At 48.6% G+C, this 21,397-nt stretch overlaps 1 protein-coding gene across 2 annotated transcripts in view; it reads right to left on the bottom strand.

Moving 5' to 3' along the window:
- SEC22C (SEC22 homolog C, vesicle trafficking protein) overlaps nucleotides 1-21,397 on the bottom strand; it is a 52,231-nt gene that overhangs the window by 17,395 nt on the left and 13,439 nt on the right. For both annotated transcript variants that reach the window (XM_089689031.1, XM_089689030.1), the window contains 5 exons: nucleotides 17,134-17,273; nucleotides 13,331-13,542; nucleotides 8,724-8,887; nucleotides 6,285-6,443; nucleotides 4,503-4,621 (listed from right to left, as the gene is read on the bottom strand). In XM_089689031.1, the coding sequence (XP_089545157.1) occupies nucleotides 4,503-4,621; nucleotides 6,285-6,443; nucleotides 8,724-8,887; nucleotides 13,331-13,506 (618 nt within the window). In that variant the 5' untranslated portion in view covers nucleotides 13,507-13,542; nucleotides 17,134-17,273. The remainder of the gene's footprint in view (nucleotides 1-4,502; nucleotides 4,622-6,284; nucleotides 6,444-8,723; nucleotides 8,888-13,330; nucleotides 13,543-17,133; nucleotides 17,274-21,397) is intronic.

The raw sequence follows: 21,397 nt of genomic DNA, 5'->3' as shown, positions 1-21,397 counted from the left end.
TCTTCTGGGGGTTTTGTGTCATCTTCAGGCCTAAAATGATTTTTTAACCACTTCCCGTCCGGCCGTTGTATATAAACGGCCGGACGGGGGCAGTGCAGGGGCGGGTTGTCGTTCATAAATGGCGCCCGCCATTTTGGACTGTGCGCACTCCCTGGGAGCGTGCGGAACCGTGATCCGGTGCCCGCTGTGTCCGAACACCGATCGCTCTACGGGACCTCTGTGTGGGGTCCCGATCATGTGATCACTGATTGGCCAATCAGTGATCACATGAATAGGTGTAAGCAAGATGTCACTTCTGACATCATTGCTTACTACATGTGAAATCTGTGAATAATCACAGAGGTCACATGGTACAGGGCTATTCACAACCGCCTTGTACCATGTGACAAGCTATGACCAATCACAGCTCACAGTATTTCTCAATGACTGCAAGAATGCAGCCAGAGAGAAGGAGAAATGATTGCTTTTACACCCATAAAGGCTGTAAAAGCAATCAGTGTAAAAAAAAAATTCTTCATCACCCCCCACAAGTAGTACAGTGTCACTATGGTGACACTGTACTGCTAGGGTTACAGTATGTAAAAAAAAAAAAAAAAAACATAAGTAATAAAATTTAAAAAAAATAAAATAAAAATGTCAAAAAAAAATTTTGAAAAATTATAATTTTTGGTTATAAACTAATTTGGGTTATTTTTTCTTTTTACTAAAAAGATAAATGGAATAAATTTTGGCCAAGATTTATGAAGAAAGATTATTTATTTGCAAAATTTTATAAGAAAAACACTTTTTTTCACTTTTTCATTTACAGTCAGGTCCATAAATATTGGGACATCGACACAATTCTAACATTTTTGGCTCTATACTCCACCACAATGGATTTGAAATGAAACAAACAAGATGTGCTTTAACTGCAGACTGTCAGCTTTAATTTGAGGGTATTTACATCCAAATCAGGTGAACGGTGTAGGAATTACAACAGTTTGCATATGTGCCTCCCACATCTTAAGGGACCAAAAGTAATGGGACAGAATAATAATCATAAATCAAACTTTCACTTTTTAATACTTGGTTGCAAATCCTTTGCAGTCAATTACAGCCTGAAGTCTGGAACGCATATACATCACCAGACGCTGGGTGTCATCCCTGGTGATGCTCTGCCAGGCCTCTACTGCAACTGTCTTCAGTTCCTGCTTGTTCTTGGGGCATTTTCCCTTCAGTTTTGTCTTCAGCAAGTGAAATGCTCAATCGGATTCAGGTCAGGTGATTGACTTGGCCATTGCATAACATTCCACTTCTTTCCCTTAAAAAACTCTTTGGTTGCTTTTGCAGTCTGCTTTGGGTCATTGTCCATCTGCACTGTGAAGCGTCCAATGAGTTGTGAAGCATTTTGGCTGAATATGAGCAGATAATATTCCCGAAACACTTCACAATTCATCCGGCTGCTTCTGTCAGCAGTCACATCATCAATAAATACAAGAGAAGCAGTTCCATTGGCAGCCATACATGCCCACGCCATGACATCACCACCATGCTTCACTGATGAGGTGGTATGCTTAGGATCATGAGCAGTTCCTTTCCTTCTCCATCCTCTTCTCTTCCCATCACTCTGGTACAAGTTGATGTTGGTCTCATCTGTCCATAGGATGTTGTCCCAGAACTGTGAAGGCTTTTTTACATGTCGTTTGGCAAACTCTAATCTGGCCTTCCTGTTTTTGAGGCTCACCAATGGTTTCCATCTTGTGGTGAACCCTCTGTATTCACTCTGGTGAAGTCTTCTCTTGATTGTTGACTTTGACACACATACACCTACCTCCTGGAGAGTGTTCTTGATCTGGCCAACTGTTGTGAAGGGTGTTTTCTTCACCAGGGAAAGAATTCTTCGGTCATCCACCACAGTTGTTTTCTGTGGTCTTCCCGGGTCTTTTTGGTGTTGCTGAGCTCACCGGTGCGTTCCTTCTTTTTAAGAATGTTCCAAACAGTTGTTTTGGCCACGCCTAATGTTTTTGCTATCTCTCTGATGGGTTTGTTTCGTTTTTTCAGCCTGATGATGGCTTCACTGATAGTGACAGCTCTTTGGATCTCATCTTGAAAGTTGACAGCAACAGATTCCAAATGCAAATAGCACACTTGAAATGAACTCTGGACCTTTTATCTGCTCATTGTAATTGGGATAATGAGGGAATAACACACACCTGGCTATGGAACAGCTGGGAAGCCAATTGTCCCATTACTTTTGGTCCCTTAAGAAGTGGGAAGCACATATGCAAACTGTTGTAATTCCTACACCGTTCACCTGATTTGGATGTAAATACCCTCAAATTAAAGCTGACAGTCTGCAGTTAAACCACATCTTGTTCGTTTCATTTCAAATCCATTGTGGTGGTGTATAGAGCCAAAAATTTTAGAATTGTGTCGATGTCCCATTATTTATGGACCTGACTGTATATAGTAAAAAAAAAAAATAAAAATCCCAGTGGTGAATAAATACCACTGAAATAAAGTTTTATCTGTCTCAAAAAGATGCTAAAAAATTCATATGGGTACAGTGTTGCGCAATTGTCATTCAAAGTGTGATAGCGCTGAAAGCTGAAAATTGGCCTGGACTGGAAGGGGGTGAAAGTGTCCGGACTGGAAGGGGGTGAAAGTGTCCGGACTGGAAGGGGGGAAAGTGTCCGGACAGGAAGGGGGTAAAAGTGTCCGGACTGGAAGGGGGTGAAAGTGTCCGGACAGGAAGGGGGTAAAAGTGTCCGGACTGGAAGGGGGTGAAAGTGTCCGGACTGGAAGGGGGGGAAAGTGTCCGGACTGGAAGGGGGTGAAAGTGTCCAGACTGGAAGGGGGTGAAAGTGTCCGGAGTGGAAGGGGTGAAAGTGTCCGGACAGGAAGGGGGTAAAAGTGTCCGGACAGGAAGGGGGTAAAAGTGTCCGGACTGGAAGGGGGGGAAAGTGTCCGGACTGGAAGGGGGTGAAAGTGTCCGGACTGAAAGGGGGGGAAAGTGTCCGGACTGGAAGGGGGGGAAAGTGTCCAGACTGGAAGGGGGTGAAAGTGTCCGGAGTGGAAGGGGTGAAAGTGTCCGGACAGGAAGGGGTGAAAGTGTTTGGACTGGAAGGGGGTAAAAGTGTCCAGACTGGAAGGGGGGGAAAGTGTCCGGACTGGAAGGGGGGGAAAGTGTCCGGACTGGAAGGGGGGGAAAGTGTCCAGACTGGAAGGGGGTGAAAGTGTCCGGACTGGAAGGGGGTGAAAGTGTCCGGACTGGAAGGGGGTGAAAGTGTCCGGACTGGAAGGGGGGGAAAGTGTCCGGACTGGAAGGGGGGGGAAAGTGTCCGGACTGGAAGGGGGTGAAAGTGTCCGGACTGGAAGGGGGTGAAAGTGTCCGGACTGGAAGGGGTGAAAGTGTCCGGACTGGAAGGGGTGAAAGTGTCTGGACAGGAAGGGGGTAAAAGTGTCCGGACAGGAAGGGGGTAAAAGTGTCCGGACTGGAAGGGGGGAAAGTGTCCGGACTGGAAGGGGGGGAAAGTGTCCGGACTGGAAGGGGGTGAAAGTGTCCGGACTGGAAGGGGTGAAAGTGTCCGGACTGGAAGGAGTGAAAGTGTCCGGACAGGAAGGGGGTAAAAGTGTCCGGACAGGAAGGGGGTAAAAGTGTCCAGACTGGAAGGGGGGAAAGTGTCCGGACTGGAAGGGGGGGAAAGTGTCCGGACTGGAAGGGGGGGAAAGCGTCCGGACTGGAAGGGGGGAAAACGTCCGGACTGGAAGGGGGGAAAACGTCCGGACTGGAAGGGGGGGAAAGTGTCCGGACTGGAAGGGGGGGAAAGTGTCCGGAATGGAAGGGGGTGAAGGAATGGGTTAAAGAAACACTCTTCTTTAGCTTTAGCTATCAGATAAATGCTGCTAAAGTAAAAAGAACTCCAGTTTAGTCTTTTTTTTTTTACCCCCCCCCCTCCCCACCCCTTCCTAATGTCTGGATAATAATATGTGCTCATTGCGAACGCATTTTTTTTTATGTATTTTGGTAAAAGCAGAGAATTTGAAATTCACCTAACATTCACTGCAGGTGAATCTTCCAGTTGCATGTGTTTTCAATGATAGTATAGACTCATTTCCATTAGTGGTTGGGGAGGTTGTTAAAAAAGGGCAGTTGTGCCACGTTTTTAACTAAGACACCCCCGAGCGCCCCCTTAAGCTGGGATGGGGTTACGCACACGGCACAGCATAAATGACCACCTCTTCATGTTTGGCACCCATTCAAGAGAACATGCCAGAACCGCCTGCAATGCAAAGCAGAATAATAAACGCCTACATATCGATGGTGGAAAAGTCGATCCTACTCCTGGGGGATAGAGGATGAGTAAGCTGACCCATTCTAATGCTTTCTGTTCTTCACCTTCCAGCTGCTGCACAGTGACAGTTGGTGATGCGCTTTCCCATGAACAGACGAGGGACGTGACTACATCAGTGCGGTCTGGGTGTTTGCATTTTCTTTCTCTTTAGCGGAGAACAGTTCTTACCTGGAAGGAATGCTCAGCCAGGTGAACGCCGCGGATCAGACTCAGCGCAGCGCACATGATGCTCAGCATCACAGACAGGATACCCAGAGGGCTCACGGGGGACATTCGGCGATTCTGGCCTGTGCATAGTACAGAACGAGTGTTACTGATGACATAGATGAGTGACGACAGAAAAAGACCACATGGTGTATATATATATATGTTTAAAAAAAAATTCAACATGGTCAGCGATTGCAGATATACTACAGGAGATGGTCAGAGACTGCAGATATGATACAGGAGATGGTCAGAGACTGCAGACATGATACAGGAGATGGTCAGGGACTGCAGACATAGTACAGGAGATGGTCAGAGACTGCAGACAGGATACAGGAGATGGTCAGAGACTGCAGACAGGATACAGGAGATGGTCAGAGACTGCAGACGTGATACAGGAGATGGTCAGAGACTGCAGACAGTATACAGGAGATGGTCAGGACTGCGGGCATGATACAGGAGATGGTCAGAGACTGCGGACATGATACAGGAGATGGTCAGAGACTGCAGACAGGATACAGGAGATGGTCAGAGACTGCAGACGTGATACAGGAGATGGTCAGAGACTGCAGACAGGATACAGGAGATGGTCAGGGACTGCGGGCATGATACAGGAGATGGTCAGAGACTGCAGATATGATACAGGAGATGGTCAGAGACTGCAGACATGATACAGGAGATGGTCAGAGACTGCAGACAGGATACAGGAGATGGTCAGAGACTGCAGACAGGATACAGGAGATGGTCAGAGACTGCAGACAGGATACAGGAGATGGTCAGAGACTGCAGACATGATACAGGAACTGGTCAGAGACTGCAGACATGATACAGGAGATGGTCAGGGACTGCAGACATAGTACAGGAGATGGTCAGAGACTGCAGATATGATACAGGAGATGGTCAGAGACTGCAGACATTGTACAGGAGATGGTCAGATACTGCAGATATGATACAGAAGATGGTCAGAGACTGCAGACATGATACAGGAGATGGTCAGAGACTGCGGACATGATACAGGAGATGGTCAGAGATAGCAGATATGATACAGGAGATGGTCAGAGACGGCAGATATGATACAGGAGATGGTCAGAGACGGGAGATATGATACAGGAGATGGTCAGAGACTGCAGACATGCTATAGGGGTTAATAGAGACTGCGGATATCACTGCTATAACAGGGCAATAGGGAAACACAGATTAGTGTCTGCAAGGGCCCCAAAATAGTACCAAAAGGTCACATGCAGCTCCTGGGCTGCAGATTGGGCACCAGTGCTATATACTTTTATGGACACTTGATGGTTTTATTTATGAGTTTCGGGAGGGGCCCAGCAGGCTCCACCCACTACAGGCTGCCTGTAGAAAACTACAGGAGGGGGCGGAGAGAAGACCAGTCACCCGACACATGGACAGAGAGCAGCAGTGGGCGGTCTTTATTACAGGAAGAAAAAGTCTCACACTGGATGACTGCACAGATCTGGAGGAAACACACAAAGCTCACCGAGATCCAAGAAGATAATATTTACTCATCCCGGATTTTAGCTTTACTTTTTCATACCTGTAGATCATCACGTATTGTAGTGGGGATGATGGCAACCTGGACCAATAGGGAGGTTGGATTTCCTCTAGGGGACACAGACAGCAATGAAAACCTGACGGGGTTCTAACCCTTACCTCCTCCATTTAAAAGTTTAAAAGTTTTGGGTTTGCCTTACTTGTTCTGGAACAGCACTGGACCCTCCACCTTACCTGTGTGCACTGGTGCAGTTATGTGCCCATTGGCAAAGCCATTGACCTCCCCTATATCTTCTAACTTTACATGGACAGGAGGGGGGCTGGGATCCAGGCGGACTGGTGGGGAGCTGCCAGCAGAGTTGAAATTGTGCTTCACCCGTTGTATCACACTATCTGTAGGAGACACAACACAGACATTGTATATAACACACCTCTACATAGATGTACACCCAATCACAGACGTCCCATAGAAGCTTCAAATTATTCACGTCATTGTAAAAGTCATTTTCAGTAAAATAATCGTTAGGTGATCCTGCCATAACCCACATGGAAGAAAAATATATGTGAAATACTACAATTTTGGCCAAGATAGATAGACAGACAGACAGACAGACAGATAATAGATACAAGATAGATAGATAGATAGATAGATAGATAGATAGATAATAGACAGATAGATAGATAGATAGATAGATAGATAGATAGATAGATAGATAGATAGATAGATAGATTTATTGAAATATATTGAATACGGCCAACATTGTAGTATTTCAAATATATGTCAGAGACCGGACCACCCTAACTTGCTATACATGGGCTACAAGCCATTTGCCATTAGAAATCCAAGTATGCTTTGCAAACTGCATGCCATGGGTGCCCCTGTATTAGGAGGAACCTGTGGAATCGCCCATTCAGGACTAATGGACAGATATCTTCACCAAGCTCTCCCCCGCTCTAATCATTGTCAGAGCATCCAGGGATGTATGGTACTTCTGGGTATGGGGGAGCTCACACCACTGCTTGCACTACAGCTGGATTTGATGTGGCGGAAGTCACTATAATCGAATTCCGGCCTTCCCTCCAGTCTTGCACAGGTGTACCGGCTCCTCCCCTCCAGTCTTGCACAGGTGTACCGGCTCCTCCCCTCCAGTCTTGCACAGGTGTACATGCTCCTCCCCTTCAGTCTTGCACAGGTGTACATGCTCCTCCCCTTCAGTCTTGCACAGGTGAGCCGGCTCCTCTCCTTCAGTCTTGCACAGGTGAGCCGGCTCCTCCCCTTCAGTCTTGCACAGGTGAGCCAGCTCCTCCCCTCCGATCTTGCACAGGTGTTCTGGCTCCTCCCCTCCAGTCTTGCATAGGTGTACCGGCTCCTCCCCTCCAGTCTTGCACAGGTGTACCAGCTCCACTCCTACAATCTTGCACAGGTGTACATGCTCCTCCCCTTCAGTCTTGCACAGGTGAGCCGGCTCCTCCCCTTCAGTCTTGCACAGGTGTACATGCTCCTCCCCTTCAGTCTTGCACAGGTGAGCCGGCTCCTCCCCTTCAGCCTTGCACAGGTGTAGCAGCTCCTCCCCTTCAGTCTTGCACAGGTGTAGCAGCTCCTCTCCTTCAGTCTTGCACAGGTGTAGCGGCTCCTCCCCTTCAGTCTTGCACAGGTGTAGCGGCTCCTCCCCTTCAGTCTTGCACAGGTGTACCAGCTCCTCCCCTTCAGTCTTGCACAGGTGTATCGGCTCCTCTCCTCCAGTCTTGCACAGGTGTACCAGTTCCTCCCCTTCAGTCTTGCACAGGTGTACATGCTCCTCCCCTTCAGTCTTGCACAGGTGAGCCAGCTCCTCCCCTTCAGTCTTGCACAGGTGTACCAGCTCCTCCCCTTCAGTCTTGCACAGGTGTACTGGCTCCTCCCCTCCAGTCTTGCACAGGTGTACCGGCTCCTCCCCTCCAGTCTTGCACAGGTGTAGCGGCTCCTCCCCTTCAGTCTTGCACAGGTGTAGCGGCTCCTCCCCTTCAGTCTTGCACAGGTGTACCAGCTCCTCCCCTTCAGTCTCCTCTCCTGGACTGTAATGGCTTACTCTGATTTCACCGCACACTGTGAGCCTCTCACAATGTGCATCAGAAGCTGCAGCAAGTCAAATAGAGCTCCGCCTCATTTCCTGGCTGGAGGACGTCCAGCATCATCTAGCTATTTCCTCCCTGGCCTGACTGTCTCTGGTCCCGCCCTTTTCATTCACTGGATCTCAGTTCTTTCAGTCATGGAACTCAGCATTACATGTGGGCAGTCTGCATGTGAGTACAGCATGCCTAGGAATGTCCACTGCTCCAGGCTGACACCCACCCATCAAGGCATTTGGATATTTACATAACTCCTCCCAAGAGCCAGCCTATTGCATGCCTCAGAGTTAAGGGCTCTTGAAAAGAGTACTGAGGCATGGTGTTGTGATGTTTTCAGGAAGCTTTGTACAGCACCCTGCCAGCCCCTCCCAAAAGCCATGATCTGTCTGTATTGCACTGAGAAGCACAGAGACCCAGTAATGATGTCATTGGATCTAAATGAAATGAAAACATAAAACATTTTATATATAAAATTGCTTTGCATAAGGAGGTAGGGGAGGAACCAAGGAAGGCAAAATATAAGCAGAATGAACTTCAAAGTCCTATCCTATAGGAATCACTTACCAAACTCCAGGAAAGCGTAGGGCCTGGAGGCCAGGGTGATGGCTGTGCTGTTGTAAGAGGCAGAGAACTCCCAGACCAGCTCTTCCAGGAAGCTGAATGCCGCGGCAGAGGGGTATGACCTGGAGCAGACCACCAGGGAGGAGATGTCACCTGATGAGAGAAAACTGCGCAGACATAGGATGGTTACAAACATTGCTTCACCTTCCACCGAAATGATACATTTCCATCCCGGACCTGCTTTCTTGCAAGTGTTTAAAAAATCATTTTAGGCCTAAAATTAAAGTGATGCTAAACCCCGGACCCTGCATTCACTATATCCGGTCTCCCCGGACCCTGCATTCACTATATCCGGTCTCCCCGGACCCTGCATTCACTATATCCGCTCTCCCCGGACCCGCATTCACTATATCCGCTCTCCCCGGACCCTGCATTCACTATATCCGCTCTCCCCGGACCCTGCATTCACTATATCTGGTCTCCCCGGACCCTGCATTCACTATATCCGCTCTCCCCGGACCCGCATTCACTATATCCGCTCTCCCCAGACCCTGCATTCACTATATCCGCTCTCCCCGGACCCTGCATTCCCTATATCCGCTCTCCCTGGACCCTGCATTCACTATATCTGGTCTCCCCGGACCCTGCATTCACTATATCTGGTCTCCCTGGACCCTGCATTCACTATATCTGGTCTCCCTGGACCCTGAATTCACTATATCTGGTCTCCCTGGACCCCGCATTCACTATATCCGGTCTCCCCAGACCCCGCATTCACTATATCCGCTCTCCCCGGACCCGCATTCACTATATCCGCTCTCCCCGGACCCTGCATTCACTATATCTGGTCTCCCTGGACCCTGCATTCACTATATCCGCTCTCCCCGGACCCGCATTCACTATATCCGCTCTCCCCAGACCCTGCATTCACTATATCCGCTCTCCCCGGACCCTGCATTCACTATATCCGCTCTCCCCGGACCCTGCATTCACTATATCTGGTCTCCCCGGACCCTGCATTCAGTATTTCTGGTCTCCCCGGACCCTGCATTCACTATATCCGCTATCCCCGGACCCTGCATTCCCTATATCCGCTCTCCCTGGACCCTGCATTCACTATATCTGGTCTCCCCGGACCCTGCATTCACTATATCTGGTCTCCCTGGACCCTGCATTCACTATATCTGGTCTCCCTGGACCCTGAATTCACTATATCTGGTCTCCCTGTACCCCGCATTCACTATATCCGGTCTCCCCAGACCCCGCATTCACTATATCCGCTCTCCCCGGACCCTGCATTCACTATATCCACTCTCCCCAGAACCTGCATTCACTATATCCGCTCTCCCCAGAACCTGCATTCACTATATCTGGTCTCCCCGGACCCTGCATTCACTATATCTGGTCTCCCCGGACCCCGCATTCACTATATCCGCTCTCCCAGGACCCTGCATTCACTATATCTGGTCTCCCTGGACCCTGCATTCACTATATCCGCTCTCCCCGGACCCCGCATTCACTATATCTGGTCTCCCTGGACCCTGCATTCACTATATCTGGTCTCCCTGGACCCCGCATTCACTATATCTGGTCTCCCCAGACCCCGCATTCACTATATCTGGTCTCCCCAGACCCCGCATTCACTATATCCGCTCTCCCCGGACCCCGCATTCACTATATCCGCTCTCCCCAGAACCTGCATTCACTATATCCGCTCTCCCCAGAACCTGCATTCACTATATCCGCTCTCCCCAGAACCTGCATTCACTATATCTGGTCTCCCCGGACCCTGCATTCACTATATCTGGTCTCCCCGGACCCTGCATTCACTATATCCGCTCTCCCCGGACCCTGCATTCACTATATCTGGTCTTCCCGGACCCTGCATTCACTATATCCGCTCTCCCCAGACCCTGCATTCACTAAATCCGCTCTCTCCGGACCCTGCATTCACTATATCCGCTCTCCCCGGACCCTGCATTCACTATATCTGGTCTTCCCGGACCCTGCATTCACTAAATCCGCTCTCCCCAGACCCTGCATTCACTAAATCCGCTCTCTCCGGACCCTGCATTCACTATATCCGCTCTCCCCGGACCCTGCATTCACTATATCCGCTCTCCCCGGACCCTGCATTCACTATATCCGCTCTCCCCAGACCCTGCATTCACTAAATCCGCTCTCTCCGGACCCTGCATTCACTAAATCCGCTCTCCCCGGACCCTGCATTCACTATATCCGCTCTCCCCGGACCCTGCATTCACTATATCTGGTCTTCCCGGACCCTGCATTCACTATATCCGCTCTCCCCAGACCCTGCATTCACTATATCTGCTCTCCCCAGACCCTGCATTCACTATATCTGGTCTTCCCGGACCCTGCATTCACTATATCCGCTCTCCCCGGACCCTGCATTCACTATATCCGCTCTCCCCGGACCCTGCATTCACTATATCTGGTCTTCCCGGACCCTGCATTCACTATATCCGCTCTCCCCAGACCCTGCATTCACTATATCCGCTCTCCCCGGACCCTGCATTCACTATATCTAGTCTCCCCGGACCCTGCATTCACTATATCCGGTCTCCCCGGACCTTGCTTTCACTATATCCGCTCTCCCCGGACCCTGCATTCACTATATCCGCTCTCCCCGGACCCTGCATTCACTATATCCGCTCTGCCCGGACCCTGCATTCACTATATCCGCTCTCACTGGACCCTGCATTCACTATATCCGGTCTCCCCGGACCCTGCATTCACTATATCCGCTCTCCCTGGACCCTGCATTCACTATATCCGCTCTCCCTGGACCCCGCATTCACTATATCTGCTCTCCCTGGACCCTGCATTCACTATATCCGGTCTCCCCGGACCCTGCATTCACTATATCTGGTCTCCCCGGACCCTGCATTCACTATATCTGGTCTCCCACAGTACACAGAACATGGAAATGCAATTATTTTAGTAAATACAGTGCCTTGAAAAAGTCTTCATACCCCTTGAAATTTTCCAAATTTTTTCTTGTTACAACCAAAAACGTAAATGTTTTTTTATTGGGATTTGATGTGATAGACTAACACAAAGTGGCACATAATTGTGAAGCGGAAGGAAAATTATAAATAGTTTTCAACATTTTTTACAAATAAATATCTGAAAAGTGTGGCGTGCATTTGTATTCAGTCCCCTTTACTCTGATACCACTCACTAAAATCTAGTGGAGCCATCCACCTAAACTGACAGGCTGGGCAAGGAGAGCATTCATCAGAGAAGCAGCCAAGAGGCCCATGGGAACTCTGGAGGAGCTGCAGAGATCCATAGCTCAGGTGGGAGAATCTGTCCACAGAACAACTATTAGTCGTGCACTCCACAAATCTGGCCTTTATGGAAGAGTGGAAGAAGGTGCTCTGGGCAGATGAGACCAAAATTGAACTTTTTGGCCTAAAAGCAAAACACTATGTGTGGGGGAAAACTAACACTGCCCATCACCCTGAACACACCATCCCCACCGTGAAACATGGTGGTGGCAGCATCATGTTGTGGGGATTCTTTTCTTCAGCAGGGAGAGAGAAGCTGGTCAGAGTTGATGGGAAGATGGATGCCCTCCAAGATAGAACGTTCCCATCAGAGTGCCCCTTAATATAAATGTATCCATTACAGACTGATTTTCCTGTTGTGGGTTTAGTAACACTTTAAGCTCCATAGACTCTTACTTAGTTTGAAGAGTCCATTGGAGCCGGTGAGTGGGGGGGGTCACTGGGGGTCACTGGTGGGGAGCACAGAATGAGAGTGACACCTTTCATGAAAAGAAGAGAGCACTGACATTGATTAAGGGACTGCACTGTTTGCACTAGTTTTTATGGACTATTAATGGTGTCACAGCATAGTTCCTTTTATGTCACAAATTGTGTTTATGATATAATAAAGCAGCGCTTCCCTACCAATTATTGCATATTTCTTTGAGGGTCCCCCATGTAGTACCTCATGTAGTACCCTATGAAGTACCCTATATAGTACCCTATGTAGTCCCCTATGAAGTACCCTATATAGTACCCTATGTAGTCCCCTATGTAGTCCCCTATGAAGTACCCTATGTAGTACCCTATGTAGCCCCCTATGTAGTACCCCATGTAGTCTCCTATGTAGTCCCCTATGTAGTCCCCTATGTAGTATCCTATGTAGTACCCTATGTAGTACCCCATGTAGTCCCCTATGTAGTACCCCATGTAGTACCCTATGTAGTCCCCTATGTAGTACCCCATGTAGTCCCCTATGTAGTCCCCTATGTAGTCCCCTATGTAGTATCCTATGTAGTACCCTATGTAGTACCCCATGTAGTCCCCTATGTAGTACCCCATGTAGTACCCTATGTAGTCCCCTATGTAGTACCCTATGAAGTACCCTATGTAGTCCCCCATGTAGTCCCCCATGTAGTAGCAGCAGCCACTGTTTTGTTATATTGGTTCACACATTTGGATTCATTTTTATTTTTTTACTATCATCATCATTAGTACTTTTTGGAAACGCGATCACGATAAATCATTTTGTGAGACACCAAACATTAAACCTGAGCGCAGGATATACGTTTTTTTCATAGTTCAAGCTGTACTTACTGTATATGAAAGTCGCAGACACTGGCGGTGCCTCTGGGCGGGCGCTGGGACAGGGTGACAGAAAGCCTCTTCACCCACCTCTTGCACTCCAGAATCTGCAGGTTCGGGTGGAAATCGGTGGAGGCGGAGAGAGGGAGGCCATCTTGTAGCCTCACAAGGCAGGCGTAGAGAATCATGGGTATTCACCTTCACCCCAATCATGAAGTCAGCATCTGGAAGCAAGCAGGAGGTTTCCTTTAGGAACTCAGACGGGTCGCAGGATATAAATCTGATCATAATTGTCCTCTGCTCCGCACCTACACCCAGATACATACACGGGTCAACCAGGGGCAGACTGATAACTCATGGGGCCCCCGGGCAATTGGGGATCATGGGGCCCCTCTGTCCTCACCCACACTCAAACCACACCCAAAAAAGCCTATGAAAGGTACCAGGGACATCTCATGGGGCCCCCTACTGACCCCGGGCCCTCAAGCAGTGCCCGGGTACCTGAATGGTCAGTCCGCCCCTGGGGTCAACGGCATAATGTACATCAGGGGTTCTCAACCTTATTGAGACCAAGACCTGGCAAGTTCTTCCAAAACCCTCCATGCCCCAACAGGGTAAAAATATTTTAAAACTCATGCAAGTATGGGAATGCAAAATATGTATTAAATGCTGGGGGGCTCTGCATGCGGCTAAATGTTACTTTGGGAAGGGGAGCTTGGGGGTTTCGGACAGGGTTAGGGGACTCTTCAGCAGAGTTGGTGGCCCTGTAGGAATAGAGTTTCTGTTGGGGTCTGGGGAAAACTGTGGGGAATGGGGGTGTCTCTAGGAGGATGGGTACTTTTCAGGGGAACAATGGGAGACTGGAGGGTGGTTTAGGGGTTGGCTTTGGTAGGTCAAGAAGCACTGTGGGACACTGCATAGGGCCATCACTGGGGTCTGGACTGTCTAGTAGGCTGGGAGGCATCGCAGGGGGCTGGGTGGCACTGTGGGAGTTTGTAGACCATTGTGGGAAGTTAGGGGGTATTGTGGGGGCTGTGGGACACTGCAGTCCACTGTAGAAGGTTGGGGACACTATGGGAGGTTTTGAGGATCAGCAGCTGGCTAAAGGACTGGTAAAAAGGAGGCTGTGGTTCAATAGCTGAGAACTCCTGATCCAAAGAGGAGTTCCGTTCTTTTTTGGATGATATCTCTTGGCAATATACATCAATATAAATTCCACAATAATATGGGGAGGGGGGTTCTGGAGGGGGTTAGGGGACATTGCAGCAGAGTTAGAGGTCCTGTAGGCATGGAGTTTCTGGAGGGATCTGGGGAAAACTGTTGGGAATGGGGATGTCTCTAGGAGGCTGGGTACTTTGCAGGGGAGCGTTTGTAGACTGGAGAGTGATTTAGGGGTTATGGGGGGGGGGGCTGTGGCACAGGATATAAATTTGATTATAATTGTCCTCTGCTCTGCACCTACACCCAGATAGATACACGTTTCGTCAACGGCATAATGTACATCAGGGGTTCTCAACCTTATTGAGACCAAGACCTGGCAAATTCTTCCAAAACCCTCCATGCCCCAACAGGGTAAAAATATTTTAAAACTCATGCAAGTATGGGAATGCAAAATATGTATTAAATGCTGGTGGGCTCTGCATGCGGCTGAATGTTACTTTGGGAAGGGGAGCTTGGGGGTTTCGGACAGGGTTAGGGGACTCTTCAGCAGAGTTGGTGGCCCTGCAGGAATGGAGTTTCTGGAGCGGTCTGGGGAAAACTGTGGGGAATGGGGGTGTCTCTAGGAGGCTGGGTACTTTGCAGGTATTTAGGGTTTAGGGGTTGGGGGGGGGACTGTGGTAGGTCAGGGAGCACTGTGGGACACTGCTGGAGATAGGGCCACCACTGGGGTCTGGACTGTCTAGTAGGCTGGGAGGCATCACAGGGGGCTGGGTGGCACTGTGGGAGGTTGGAGGCCATTGTCGGAGTTTGGTGGGCATTGTGAGGGCTGAGGGGCACTGCAGTCCACTGTAGAAGATTGAGGACACTATGGGAGGTTTTGGGGATCAGCAGCTGGCTAGAGGACTGGTAAGAAGGAGGCTGTGGCTCAATAGTTGAGAACTCCTGATCCAAAGAGGAGTCCCGTTCTTTCTTAGTTGATATCTCTTGGCAATATACATTTATATACACACCACAATAATATGGGGGAGTGGGGTTCTGGAGAGGGTTAGGGGACTCTGAAGCAAACTTAGTGACCCTGTAGGGGAAGAGTTTTCAGGAAAGGGGAAATTTAGGGATTGGGGTCTCTAGAGGGTGCTGGGGGTCTCTCTAGGAGGCTAGAGACTTTGCAGTGGCACTGTGGGAGACTTGAGGGTGCTGCAGGGGCTGGAAGAAGCCTCTGTGGAAGATCGGGGGCAATGTGGGACACTGCTGGAGATAGGAGCACAGTAGGGTTGTGGAGTCTCTGCAGTAGGTTGAGAGGCACTCTTGGGGGTTGGGTGGCATTGTGGGAGGATGGGGACCACTGTGGGAGGTGGGGGGGGGCACTATGGGGGCTGAGGGGTACTGCAGTCTATTATGGAAGGTTAAGGGCACTATGGAAGGTTAGAAGACCTGTAGCTGGCTAGAGGCCTGGCAGGAGGCAACGGCCCAGCGGTTGAGATCAACAGATCTAAAGAGGAGTCCCATCCTTTCTTTGATTACTTCTCTTGGCAATGTACATCAATATACACTATACAACAATATGGTGGTGACAGAAGTGGATTCTGGAGGGTTGGAGGGTTGGAGGGTTGGTGGATTCAGCAGCACACTTGTTAGCCCTGTAGGGGATGGGTTTTTTAGAGGGGGCTTGGGAGACTATGGGGGATTGGGTTTCTGAAGGAAGCTGGGGTCTTTGCAAGACACTGTGGTAGGCTGGAGTGTCCTGCAGGGGCTAGGGGGGCACTATGAGAAGTCAGGTGGCAGTGTTGGATACTGTTGGAGATTGGGGGCACTGAAGGCTCTGCAGTAGGCTGGGCGGCACTACAGGGAGTGACACTGTGGGAGGTTGGAGAGCACTATGGAAGGTTGGGAGGCACTATGGCAGCTGTGAGGTACTGTAGGTGGTTAGGGGATCTGCTGCTAGCTAGAGGCCAAGTAGGAGGGAGGCTACAGCTTACCAAAGCCCGATGGTTGAGAACCCCTGATTTAAAGAGGAGTCCCATCCCTTCTCATCTCATGACACCTCTTGGCTCAGCAATGTATATCAATATACAAGATACAACGCTATGAACTGAGCATTGATTGCCAGATCTCACCTATGATGTAAGAGAATACCTCTCCAAATTCCAGGACTTTCAGGGAACAGGAAGAGAAGGCCCACCCCTCCCACCTCTACAATGCAGCTTGAATGACCTCTCACCAGACTGCAGTGCTGCCAGATGGGGGCGTGTCCAAGCTTAAGCAAATACTGACTCTCAGAAAGTCAGCATTTACATACAGTAGGTATTTCTATGGGGGGGGGGCAGGGCCGGACTAACAACTCATGGGGCCCCTTGGCAATAGGGGATCATGGGGCCCCTGTATCCTCGCCCACACTCAAACCACTCCCAAAGAAGCCTATGAAAGGTACCAGGGGCATCTCATGGGGCTCCCTACTGACCCTCGGACAGTGCCGAGTTCCTGAATGGTCAGTCCGCCCCTGGGGGGGGGGTGACAGGGCATTGCTATGCGTCTGCTATACAGCAGTTCAAGTTATTTGTGATGCCCATACAGTTACACTTTATAAATATTTGAATTTGATGTTTACTTCACCATGAAAACCTAATAAAAATCCTTGAAACTGAAAGTTAATTCACCTGAGGCACCCCGGCCAGAGAAGGGTCCTGAGTCTTCCCGGAAAAGTTGTGAGTTGATGGGATCCTCCCGTGACTTCAGCTCCTTTTGCACAGCTTGCTCAGGACACAGAATGGGGGTAGGGACACTCAAATTTTCTTCTCTATATAAAAAGTTACGGGAGAAAGTAAAAAGAAAAAAAATGTTACAGCAATGGCCATTGAATACCTGTAACATGATTTTGATTGGTCAGTCCAGCTTAAGAGGGATTAAACCCAAAACCAAAAATTTTATATATTGCAGCTTACCAATTCTTAGCTTTGGTGGCTGTATTAGTTTTTTTTTTAGGCTTTTTCCCCTCTGTTTTTACCTGGTGATCTGGCCAGTAACACACCTCCTGTATTAGAGCGCCCCCACTCTGGATGAAGGAGCACAGGGGTCAGTCAAGGGGGAGGGCAGTGTTAGATGGACTAGCAGACATTAACATACTGAGGCAAACTCCAACTCAAACTTTATAGTCAGTTACAGCAAACAGTTTTGATCCTTTTGAGATAAAGGTTTTACATGAATAAAAGCTGATCATTGTAAGCACCCCTGTCAGTGTTAAATGTTTAGTCTCATTCTTGTAAACTGATACATTCTGCTGGAGAGTTTGTTCTTTTGAAAAACAACAGACTTACTGGCAGCATCCCCAGATGAAAAAAGAAGAGAGGAAGCCTAAAAAAAAAATGAATGCATCCATCACATCTAGGAATCGGTAGGCTGCATTATAACATTTGTTTTTTGGTTTATTACCACTTTAAAGTGTAATTTCACCCAAAAGGAAGCAGCGGTTATTCATTCAAAATGGTAAAAGACCACTCAGTGTAGAGAGGAGGGGTTAAGGGGGGGGGGTATGTGCTAGATGTACCCCCCCCTACAGGAACACCCACAATTTGGGCTTCAGAATGGGATCGAGCTACAACTAATATAAAGAGATGCAATGAGGCCACCAAATAGAATGGGACCAAGTTCCACCTGGCTGTACTCGGGTCATTGATTCGAATCCCAACTACGGCACCACCTGCCTGGAGTTTGTATGGTCTCCCTGTGCCTGCGTGGGTTTCCTCCAGGTATTCCAGTCTCTTCCCACACTCCAAAGACATTCTGATAGGTTAATTGGTTCCCATCTAAATTGGCCCTAGTATGTGTATGTATGAATGTAAGTTAGGGACCTTAGATTGTACGCCCCTTGAGGGTTAGGGACTGATGTGAATGTACAATATATATGTAAACAGAGGCATCCCTAGGGTTAGTGTCACCCGGTGCGGTAACACTTGGTGACATCCCCTCCGACGATCCCCGCAAAATGGATCGGATCTGCAGATTGAGCATAATGGATCGGATTCCGATTAATTATACTCCCCAATCCGCAGATCCGATCCATTCTGCGGGGATCGTCAGCATGCAACCTATACGGGGTGACACCGAACCCGCTCCACGAAAAGGTAAGTTGTAAAGCAAACCGACGATCCCCGCAGGATGGATGGGATCTGCGGATTGGGGAGCATAATGGATCGGAGTCCGATCCATTATGCTCAATTCGCAGATCCATCCTGCGGGGATCGTCGGCTTGCTTTACAGCTTACCTTTTCGTGGAGCGGGTTCGGTGTCACCCCGTGGGGTAGGTGTCACCCAGTGTGGCGCACACCCCCCCGCACCTGCCTAAGTACGCCACTGTATGTAAAGCACTGAGTATATTGATGGCGCTGTAATACCTGTAATACATAAGTGCTAGCCCCCCCCCCCACCCATCTCCCTGGGGTATAAAATACATTTGTTTTCTGCAAAAGGTCTTTACTTTCTTATTTCTCAAAAGTTTTGCAAGAGTTCTTCTTTTTCAAATTTTGTCTAAAAATCTTTATGAGAAAAATTGAGAGTTTCACAGACGCCAATATCTGCTTTACCAAAGTCACTCTGCACCAGGGGCGGATAGACCATTTGGAAACTCGGCTCTGCTCGAGGGCCTGGGGTCAGTAGGGGGCCCCATGAGATGCCCCTGGTACCTTTTTCATAGGCTTTTTTGAGTTTGGGCAAGGACACAGGGGCCCCATGATCCCCTATTGCCCGGGGGCCCCATGAGTTGTCAGACCGCCCCTGCTCTGCACATCCCTAATAGCCACACTGAGAAACAGAATCATTTTTTAACAGATGTTTGCATAAGGGAGGACTCTGATCTTGTGTCTCAATTTGGAGTTCAGCCCCGCCAACAAATCACTACAGAGTTCTCTAATGAGGCTGATTCTGTTTGTATTCATCTGATGAAACACAAACTTTCTGGAAAATAGCAGGAGAAAGTCCTGACCAGGGGCGGACTGACAACTCATGGGGCCCCCGAGCAATAGGGGATCATGGGGCCACTTTATTAGGTCCACCTTGCCAGCACCAGGTTGGACCCCCTTTTGCCTTCAGAGCTGCCTTCATTCTTCGTGGCGTAGGTTCAACAAGGTGTTGGGAACATTCTTCAGAGATTTTGGTCTATATGAACATGAGTTACTGTTTCCTTTCTGTTATCTGTAACCAGTCTGCCCATTCTCCTCTGACATCACCAAGGAATTTTCCTCCACACAACTGCCGCTCACTGGATATTTTCTCTTTTCCAGACCATTCTCTGTAAACCCTAGAGATGGTTGTGCGTGAAAATCCCAGGAGATCAGCAGTTTTTGAAATACTCAGACCAGCCCATCTGGTACCAACAACCATGCCACATTCAAAGTCACTTAAATCCCCTTCCTTCCCCATTCTGATGCTCAGTTTGAACTTGAGCAAGTCATCTTCACCACGTCTAGATGCCTAAATGCACCAGGTTGGACCCCCTTTTGCCTTCAGAACTGCCTTCATTCTTCGTGGCGTAGATTCACCAAAGGTTTGGGAACATGCTTCAGAGATTTTGGCCTATATGGACATCAGTTACTCTTTCCTTTCTGTCATCTGTAACCAGTCTGCCCATTCTCCTCTGACCTCAGACATCAACAAGGCATTTTCGTCCACACAGGCACTCACTGGATATTTTCTCTTTTTTGGACCATTCTCTGTAAACCCTAGAGATGGTTGTGTGTGAAAATCCCAGTAGATCAGCAATTTTTGAAATATTCAGCCCAGCCCGTCTGGCACCAACAACCATGCCACGTTCAAAGTCACTTAAATCCCCTTCCTTCCCCATTCTGATGCTCAGTTTGAACTTGAGCAAGTCGTCTTCACCACGTCTAGCTGCCTAAATGCACTGAGTTGCTGCCATGTGATTGGCTGATTAGAAATTTGTGTTAGCACGCAATTCAACAGATGTAGCCAATAAAGTGGACAGTAAGTGTATATAAGTGTATATAAAAAGGAACTGGTTCACAGTCCATAGTAAGTTTCCACAAAAAAAAAAATAGTCTGATTTAAACCAACGAAACACTGTAATAGGCATGACCCCAGGAAGAGAATATTGCCCCCCCTCCTCCCACCTCTTTTTTTTATTCTTTCTTTTTCTGCCTTTTCCGTTTTCTATAGTCTACACCTTTCTCTACTCTTCTATTGTTACACAGTTACACCATAGAGCAACGATTCTCAACCAGAGTTCCGTGGAATCCTAGGTGTCCTTCAGAGGTTGCCTGGAGTTCCCTCAGCTGTGGTTGATTGACCCGCAGGGTGCATGGTGGCTGCATAATTCTGGGGCGACCACTTGGCAGGGCCAGCAGCATGATGCCATTGATTTTTTTTTTTTTTAGCCACCACTGTAAGTGGGAAATTCTTTCCACAGGCCACCAATGTAAATGACACTTTTCCCCGATGAATTGGTTTATGCAGAGGTTCCCTGAGACCTAAAAAATCATTTTAAGGGTTCCTCTACGGTAAGAAGGTTGACAAAGACTGCCTTTGGGAATACAGGAAATCAGAAGCAAGTGACCCCTCTCTGATTCATCGCCATTATCTAACACTGCCTCTCTCAACCTTTGAACTCCAGAGGAAACCCCTGAAATAATTTTTCAAGTCTTGGGGAACCCTTACCACAAATAGTTCATTGGGGGGTGAAAATGTCCCTCACATCAGTGGTCAATACAAAGAATATGACCTCTGCAAGGTGGTCAGAATGCCAGAGCTCAAAAGAGAAGTGTAACAGAACCGACCCCAGACTGCGCTTGGGTACTACTATTAGACTCCCGCTTCCCTGTCTGAACACCGACCACAGACACCACAGCCGACCATGCAAGACTAGACGACACCAGACTTGAAGTAATCCAGAAGGTAGATTTGTTTATTTTA

The sequence above is a fragment of the Staurois parvus genome, unplaced genomic scaffold (assembly GCF_062004578.1).
Source record: "Staurois parvus isolate SC_StPar_1 unplaced genomic scaffold, SC_StPar_1.0 ptg000467l, whole genome shotgun sequence".
NCBI lineage: Eukaryota > Metazoa > Chordata > Amphibia > Anura > Ranidae > Staurois > Staurois parvus.
The sequence above is the reverse complement of the archived record's forward strand: the minus strand, read 5'-3'. Positions and strand labels throughout refer to the sequence as shown.